The sequence below is a fragment of the Callospermophilus lateralis genome, chromosome 18, assembly GCF_048772815.1.
Source record: "Callospermophilus lateralis isolate mCalLat2 chromosome 18, mCalLat2.hap1, whole genome shotgun sequence".
In the NCBI taxonomy this organism is placed as follows: domain Eukaryota; kingdom Metazoa; phylum Chordata; class Mammalia; order Rodentia; family Sciuridae; genus Callospermophilus; species Callospermophilus lateralis.
In genome coordinates this window covers 9745151-9753796 of record NC_135322.1, presented here as the reverse complement: position 1 = coordinate 9753796, position 8646 = coordinate 9745151, and the positions used below count along the sequence as shown (strand labels likewise).

Sequence of the window (8646 nt, the reverse complement as noted above, 5' to 3'; positions counted from 1 at the left end):
CAGCTCTACCAAGAGAGGCCAGGAGCCAGGCAGGAGACCTTGCACCACACGCACCTGCCTGGAGGCACTGGGCTGGGTCCCCGAAACCCAGCTGGCCGCTCGGACCCACCTGTACTGTGCCCCTGTCAGCATTCTCCCCGCAGGCCGCGGGGTTTGGAAGACTTTGACTCCCAGACAGGTCGTGTTATTAAATAATCATGACTTCCCTTCCCCGTTCTTTATTAATCAAAGACACAAGGGTGGCACTCAGCTCTAATGGCCGCGGGGCAGGCAGCCAGGCAGCGACTCCAGTCCACAGCACCAAGATGCCTGCTTGGGCGCATCTCCAGCCAGCTCCAAGCCTGTCCTGAGCAGGTGGACAGACTTGGGGCCACCAGGGGTACCCAGCCAGGGGAGGCCCAAGCCCCCCTACTCCCCAGAGGGTGGCTGTGGCTAGTGCAGTTGTTCTGGGGCCACTTCTAAGTGTCACACCCAATGTGACCAGCAGGTGGGGCCATGATGACAGAAGGCCCCAGAGAGCTATAACTCCCTGGTCCAACCCTGGGGTGTGTATTTAAGTCTCCTCTGTGGGTCGGCCTTGTGCTAGGAAGACAGCAAGCAAGAAAGAAATTTTAAAATGAATAAAGTCTCCTTGAGAGAGACAGACCATACTTAGCATGTCACTTGCTGACCCCACCTCCTCAGGAGCTATGTCTTCAATGAGGAGGGAAAGTTGAAGCAGGATCTTGAGGGGCAAGGGCATTGGATGGAAGAAAAACATTTGTTCCTTGGCCAGGCATGGTGGCGCACACCGACAATCCTAGCAACTGAGGAGGCTGAGGCAGGAGGATCGTAAGTTTGAAGCCAGCCTGGACAACTCAGCAAGACCCTGCCTCAAAATAAAATGCAAAAGGGGCTGGAGATGCAGCTCAGTGGGTTCAATCCCCAGGACTCTGGTACCCAAAAAATAAAAAGGGGAAATAAAGCAACAGTTGTTCCAGGAGAAGGAGTTAGATAAGGCGGTCTGAAAGGTCATGGCCTTTTGGAGAAACCTCAGCAGTGGGTGGTATCAGGCTGTGGCCTCCAAACAGCAAGCTTCTGTGGAGCTTTGCAGCTCACGCTGAGGGGCTGTGGGTGGACAGGTAGAAGTCATCAAAACCGCTGGCCTGACGCACAGTGTAACATCCGGGACAGGAATTGGGGTTCTGAAGTAAACAGTGGGGCTTTGGGCCCAGATGGGAATGATAGATCAAATGCTGGGCCCTGCTCAGAAGGGGACTAGCCCACCTTTGGGGTAACACAAAGGAGTTCAGCTGTCCCCCATCCCTGCTTCACCGTGCTCTGGGAGTGATGGGTGGCTTCCTGCTTAGGCCAGGCCAGGTTTGGTGACAAAGGAAGACCCATTCTGATATTTCCTGAGCCATATTTTTTGTGTTTTTACAAATGAATCCTTTATCATTAATTTCACCCAATATACCAGTACTTGGACAAGACTGTTGGACAAATTGCTAAATATATTTTTTTCCTTCAATATTAAATTGTTTTTTTTATTGTGGTCAGTACCCATAACATAAAAGTTAATGAATTTATAAGCCATCTGCAACACACCTCCAGTCACCAGTTCAGTGATATGTGGTACATTCACACTGTCGGCAAGGTCACCCACTCTCTAGTTCCAGAACTTTCATCACACCAAGAGGAAACCCCAGACCCATTCACTGGTCCCCTCTATCCATACTTTTTGTTGGTTTGTTTTTGGTTTTGCTTTGGTACCAGGGATTGAACCTTGGGGCTCTTAACCACTGAGCCACAGCCCCAGCCCTTTTTATTTTTATTTTTTCATTTTGGGATAGCATTCCACTAGGGTGCTTATAGCCTCTGCTAAGTTGCTGAGGCTGGCTTTGAACCTGCCATCCTCCTGCTTCAGCTTCCCGAGCCACTGGGATTACAGGTGTGTGCCCCCACCCCCCAACAGCTACCTCAGTCCATTTTTAACTTCTCCCAGATACTCCCTGTTCTTCCCAAATGTGATTTGAAGCACAGTAACTGAAAAAATAAATAAATAAATAAATGTTAGAGCCATGGCCCAAGCCCTGCTTCGTCTTCAGATCACATTTGCCTGGGGACAGCAGCCATGGCAATGATAGTAATGCCCGCTGCGTACTCTATTCCCTGTGCTCAGTCACTTTCAGAGAGAATCACTTCTTTGGAGCAACCCTATAAACTAAGTTCCAGATTGTGATTGAAAGGGAACCAAGGGAAGCTGTGGCCCCAGCCAGCAAGCTGGGCCCTGGGGGTGGACAAGCAGGCTACTGTACAGGCCAGCTCTACTTTCTCCTTGCTGTGTAACCCCACAGAAGGTGATTGCCTACTCTGAGCCTTGATTGCAGCCTCTCTAGCAAGGCTCTGCTAACAGGCTTTTGGGTGGCTGGAGGGAGAGGGTGCGTCTGGTGTGGAGGGGACATTCACTCCATCTTGGCTATTGCTGTCTTCATAGAAGGACATGCTTCTCCCCTGCACCCTTCCCCAGGTGCAGGTTTGCTCTTTCAGCCAGGGGTGAGAGAGAAAGGGGAACAGGGGTTGGCAGGGTGGGGGTGGGGGTAGGAAGCTTTCCGTTCACCCTCCCCCACTCCACTTGCCAACTCACTTCCTTTCGCTCACTCCCCAGCACCCTGGATTTCTGGCCTCTCTGGGGGCCAAGGAATGGCCACCAGAAGGTGAAGACGTCTGGCAGTCACGCCAGCAGAGCCCAGGGCAGGACAGAGACGTGTCTGTGCCCCTACACCATGCAGAACAGCGCCAACTGAGTGTTTGCTGAATGAATGAATGCAGGGGATCTTTGTGAAGGTTCCAAGGACAGACAGATGAGGTCCGGCTCTGTAAGGTGGCAGCTATTTGTTCATGGCTGAGAAATGGGAGACAGGCACAGGACCTGGGTCTGCATTCTGGGGAGGCTTCTGGGATCCCCAGCTCCCACTCTTTCAGCCACCAGCTTCTCCATCTTTCTCCAGGGCAACCTCCCCCTGAGTTCTCATGGCACAGGTCACCTAAGCTGCCCAGAGTTCCTCAGATCCTTTCCGTACCTGGCTCAAGTCCAGCAATGTCTCCCCCACGTTGCCTTCTTCCCACCTACCCATGGGGTTCTGGGCCCCCAAATCTGATGGGGATGGGAAGGTTTCCGAGAATCCCTGGCTCCCAGGGGCAGAGAGGGAGCGGCTCTTAGAGTGGCTTAGGAGAGGGCAGGCCGTTCCCTGGGAACTGGAGTGGGCAGCCAGGGCCCCCTTAATGGATGAGCCTGGGAGTGGGAGCCTAACCCAGCAGATCCGAGTGCACGGAAGCCGCTGGGAACGCTTCCACCTCCTAAATATTTACACAGTGAGATGGATGGGGAGCCGGGCCGAGCGGGCAGCTAGGCTGCTGGCTATTTTGAGAAAACCGTTCTTTTTGTGCTCCAGGATAAACGTCGCCTGCGTCCCCCGTCTGCTCCCAGAGCCTGTAGCGGTGGCCCTCCAGGAGGACGAATAGCAGCTGGCCCGCCCCGGATTCGGGGCAGAAGGTTCTGACATCCGCAGCATCGCCCCGGCCCCGAGCTCGGTTTTCTGGCTCCGGTCCCCGGAAGAGAGGGCAGGCGATGACAGGGCCGGCTTCGATGTCAGCAGAGGGAGCAGGCGACCGTGGCCTCGGCTTTGGACAGCGTTCCCACGGTGCTGCCGCTGGACCGCGGCGCAGGAGGCACGGGCGCCACCTGCCCCTCGCCCCAGGCCGACAGCGGCACCCAGCTCCCCTCCTTCCCCTGGAGAGCGGCACCGGGGACCCGGGGGTCCCCCCTCCCTGGGGCGGGCCGGGAGAGCGGGGTCTGCGAGTCGCCGCGGGCGGGCCGGGAGCACAGGCAGCAGAGCCAGAGGCGGAGTCGCTGGAAGACCGTCTTGCGGAAGAGAATGAAGACCCAGGGGTCCAGGATGGGGTTGAAGGCGTTGAAGCGGAAGGCCAGCAGGTCCCCCATCTCGCTGCTATCCGGCGCGATGGCCTGGGTGAAGCCTCGGATCTGAGGGCAGGGAGGCCGTCAGGGGGCCCAGGGTCCGCCACCTCCCCCGGCCCCCACTTGCTCACCAGCAGGGGTGAGGGAGGGGTGCAAGGGAAGGACAGAAGATAAGATGGAAACCGAGTCGCTAGAGCATCCGGGGAGCAGAGGAAGGGAAAGCCCCAGGACACGGCCAGCAGTGGCCTGGGGGAGAGGCTGGCGCAAGGAATGTGGGTCCCCTCGCCCTTGGCAGCCTGGGGGACTTCTCAGCTGGACCCTGAGGTCTAGGGCTCCCCAGATCACACGCAGAGCTGTGGCAGTGTCTGGGCACACTCATCCTCTGAGTCACCGTCAACCCCAGCCCAGCCCCTTGCATTTTCCAGAAAGAGAAACTGAGGTCCAGAAACAGGTGAGATGACCAGGTGTCACAGACCCTAGTGCTGCTTTTGTGGGAGAGGCTTGGGGGACCCTGTGGGAAACAGGGAAGGGTGGGAGATTCAAGGGCAGAGAACACAGTGGGGGGCCTGGGCTGGGGCGGAGGTGGTGGGGGAGACCGTCAGCCTCAGGGATCAGAGCCCAGGGTGGAGACTTGGCTCTGTATAACTGGGAGCAAGAGACACTGCCCCTCATCTGTTAAAAGGGTGACAGGACGGGACCTTGGTTTTTCCTGCCAAATGCTTGTGGAAAGGGTGTGTAAGTTCTTGTTGAAGGTTATCTGAGGAATTATCTCTAAGCCACTAAGCATCAGGAGGGCAGAGAGCAAGTGCTCATGAATTGTGAATGCTGCTGTTATTTCAGGGTAAGGGAAGGATGGGGGTGCATTTGATGATGGGGGCTCAGGGGGTGTGGGAAAAGAGGACCCAGGGAGACGGGCATTGGAGGAGCCACATGGGGCAGAAGTAAGTGAAGAGAGACTTCTCCAGAAAGTTGGAAACCATTTGGCCACAGACTATGCCTCTGTTTGATCTCACTGGACTCTCAATTTTCCCATCTGTGAAATGGGTACAGCCATTGGAGGACAGAGCTGGGCACTGCCCCCCATCCCTCCCTCTGCACCTCAGCTCCTGGGGACTCACCGTGAGAGGCAGGGAGCACACAGCCATGATGCCTGTCATGAGGGCCAGCAGAATCAGGTGGTCAACCTCGTCTTCGCGTGCCCGGGAGCTGGGGACCAGCGATCCCTGGTGGCGCCTCTGCTGACGGTACATGCGGCAGAGGCTGAGGGTGACAGAGCCATTGCACAGGACAATGGCAGTCACCAGCAGGGCCACAAGGCTGGCATAGGCCAGTGAGAAGGCACAGCCACCGGGCTCTGTGGAGCGCATGCGGATGAAACACCAGCTGCCTGGGCAGTACTGCTGGTGTTGACCCAGGCCCAGCAGGGGCAGGGCGCAGAAGAGGGTGCAGAAGGTGTAGATGGCAGGCAGCGCCAGGCGGGCACAGCGTGGCCCATCCAGCTGGGCGTACAGATAGGGGTGGCTGAGTGCCAGGCAGCGCTCCACGGCCATGGCGAAGAGGATGAGCGTGGAGGCCAGGCCGAAGAAGGTCATGGCGAAGGCGAAGGCATCGCAGAGCGCGGGGCCCCCCTGGGCCAGCCCCAGCAGCGAGCTGTTTCGAGCATAGGCCACGAACACGGCTGGGCTCAGGAAGCTCGTGCCCAGCAGGTCTGTCACCGCCAGTCCCGTGACCAACACAGCAAAGGCTGATGGGCGTGACTGTCGCCGGGCCCCTAGGATGCCCAGTGCCAACCCATTGCCCACCACACCCGCCACAAACATCAGGGTGCTGGTGGCCGGTCCTACGGAGCCCCGAACGTAAGTGAGGTTCCTGCAGGAATCTGCCATGGCCCGCTGCTGTCCACCAGGGGACCAGGCTGGCTGCAGGGCTCCCAGGGGTGGGAGGTGCAGGGACCCTCAGGTGCCCACCGAGGGCCAGCCGGACCTGCCAGTCGACCTTCAGCCCTCCGTGCGCCCACTGTGTCTTCTGTGTTTCTCTCCCTGTGTCTTCGCTGGTGTCTGTCTGCCTGTCTGTCTGTCTGTCTCTATTCTGGTCCTCTCCTTCTCTGTCCTTCCTCTTCTGCCTCCTCAGCCCCTCCGGACCTCAGCAGCCTCAGCCTCTCCTCCCCGCGTGTCTCCAAGTCTGCGTTGATCTGCAGCCTCTCCGCCTCCGCCCTCCCTCTGCTGCTCACCCAGGCTTCTTCATTTCCTCTCTCTGCCCCGCCCTCCCTCCCTGCCTTCTCCAGAGGCCCCCCCAGCTCCCTGCCGCCTTCCCTGGCTGCACCCCATCCCTCCCCTTGTGCACCCATCTCCTGCGCCTGCCTCCTCCCCTCTCAGAGCCACCTGCCACCTCCCCACTTAGACCTCTGCTCTTCTCCCTCTCCTGTGCTCTCCCTCTCTGGCCCCCAACACCACCCAGTCACCCCGTTTGGGCTCCACCAGGGGACCCGGGCAGGATCTGAGGGGTGTAGCCGACCATTTGAGTGGGGAGCTTGGCCACGGCCTGGGCTGTCTTGGGGGGGGGCATCTGGGATCTATTCTGGGCTTCAGGCCCCAGGGTTAGGACATGGCCCAGGAATTGAGAAATGACCAGGAAATTCCTCCCTGATGCAGTGTTTTCCAGACACCACTGAGATTTCTGCTCCCTGGACACAATTCACTCCTTCCTGAAAACAGGGAAGGAGGGAGCCCAGCCAGAGCCTGGCCCAGGGCTCCCGCTCTCAAGCTCAAAGCCCGAGAAGGAACACCAGGGAGGAGTTATTTGGTGTTCCACTAAAGGTCAGGCCCAGGGGCCTATCATCAAGAGGGCATCCTGCTGACCTCCTGCTTCCCACCACGGTACTTCCAGGCCCCAGGCCAAGCTCCAATGACCTTGACCTTCAAGAATAATATTTTGGCCACAGACAAATGACCATCCAGGACTCCAACATCCCTGCAACATCTCCCACCCTCCCCAGTGCCACCTCCTTCTGGCCAGTGTGGTCAGCCCACGTGGCCCAACTGTCAGCTCAGTGGTCATGGCCTGGCCCCACAGAGCCCATGAGGCAGAGCTTCTCAGACACCCCTCGATTTTCAGGTTTCAGCGCAGAGATCACAAACTCAGAGACTCTTATGTATCACACTAGGGCTCTTGTCCCAATTCAACCCCCTTCTTCCCGTGTGATGGTCCTGAGCAAGGACAGGAAGCTGGTGTGCCTCAGTCTCTTCGTCTGTACAATGGTAACACCGGTCTCACAGGCCAGTGGTCCACTGTGGCCAGCAGCTCTCCCCAGGTGCATGTGAAGGAAAGAGCCTATGCTGAGGTCATCTCAGACCCAAGGCCAAGAGGGTACTCCTGCCCCGGGGCTGGACGGTGGATAGCTGCAGCCTTGCACTCTCTGTCCCTGCCCTGGTGACCGCAACCCCTTCCCCCGTCCCCTTATCATCCATGCCCAGCTGGCACCCCCGGCTTCCGGCAGGATGGATGCCCAGCTCCAGTCACTCCAGGGATTCCCCAGGGAACACATGGGCCTGCTCTGGGGGTGCCTGTGGGTGGGGCAGGCCTCCGGCCACGTGGTGCCCCTCGGTGCTCCGGTTCCCAGGCGGAGCAGAGGGAACTCGGGAAGTTCTATCATATTAATGAGCGATGACGCCTGGCAGCCCGTCCTGCCCCAGGCATCAGGGGAGCTGTGAGCCGGAGGTGGGAGCTCTGGTTCCCGGAGCCTTCTCCCTCCTGCTGGCTTCCTGTCCCCACCAGGGTCGTTAAACATTCAAGAAGTGCCCTCTGCTCCCGTGCCAAGGGGGAGGTGGGACAAGCCCCTGCCCTCCTCCAGGACTCAGTTTCCCCTCCTGAGTTCCTAGGGGCTGCAAGTTCTAGCAAGGCCAGCATCTGTTCTGTGCTCCTGCATCAGAGGTTGGGGTGGGGACAGAGCTGTAATTCCTTCCTAAGGAGGGACTGGGGGTCCCTGGGGTCCCTGCCGGGGCTGCACATACCTACACGCTCTACATGGGACACCCTGCCATGTGCCTGGCTGTGGCCCAGCCAGGGCTCCCAGGGTTCTTCTCCTGCCCCAAGCCATGGGTTGAGGGGCCACCCGTCAGCACTGTGGGAGAAGTGGCTTCTGGGGCCAGGGGAGCCAGGCAAGGGACTGCCCCGGGAGGGTGAGTCAGCAGCCAGCCGCTCTCCACCCACTGCCAGCAACAGACGTGGCCTCCCTAAGGGACCCCAGGCAGCAGCAGGCAGAAGAGGAAGGACAAAAGAGGACAGGGCACCCAAAGGGGAGGGAGACGGGGACCCAGGAGAGGGTGGGTACACGCAGGACCTGGACTGGGATTCTGGGTGGGATTTGAAGGGCCTACATGACCTAGGTGAGCATTTGTGTCAGCGTGGTGATTGTGCACATGTGTGTGTGTGCATGTGTGAGACTGAGTCTGCAGGACTTGTGTGGCTGTATCTCCGTGACAGGGCCAGTTTCTGTGTTGTGTATGGTGCATGTGTTGTGACCACACGGGACTCTAGGTGTATCTGTGTATGAAGGTGTTCTTTGCTATGTGCATGGATGGGGCTGGGTGTGTTTGTGTGTGTGAAGATGTGTGTGTGCAAGCTCGTGTATATTTTTGCAGACATGGCTGTGTCTTCATGGTGCATTGCCATAGTGTGTGCCCTTGTGG

General features: G+C 58.3%; 1 protein-coding gene across 2 annotated transcripts; it reads right to left on the bottom strand.

The window, feature by feature from the left end:
• Positions 1-1514: 1514 nt before the first annotated feature.
• Ptgir (prostaglandin I2 receptor) lies at positions 1515-5844 on the bottom strand. 2 transcript variants are annotated; one of them, XM_077105840.1, is made up of 3 exons: positions 5803-5844; positions 5077-5193; positions 1515-4024 (listed from the first exon to the last, which is right to left on the bottom strand). In XM_077105840.1, the coding sequence occupies exons 1-3, from the start codon at positions 5842-5844 to the stop codon at positions 3632-3634; spliced, it is 552 nt and encodes a 183-aa protein (XP_076961955.1). In that variant the 3' UTR covers positions 1515-3631. The 2 variants fall into 2 exon arrangements, with proteins under 2 accessions (XP_076961955.1, XP_076961954.1); XM_077105839.1 differs by having other exon boundaries at positions 5077-5844.
• Between the last annotated feature and the right edge of the window lie 2802 nt (positions 5845-8646).

What these genes read in the sequence shown, in the direction of transcription:
- Ptgir (XM_077105839.1), bottom strand. Translation starts at nt 5,844, where the DNA reads ATGGCAGATTCCTGCAGGAACCTCACTTACGTTCGGGGCTCCGTAGGA. An exon ending in TGTGCTCCCTGCCTCTCACG is followed by an intron (nt 4,025 to 5,076) that starts GTGAGTCCCCAG and finishes CCCTGCCCTCAG; the next exon opens with ATCCGAGGCTTCACCCAGGC.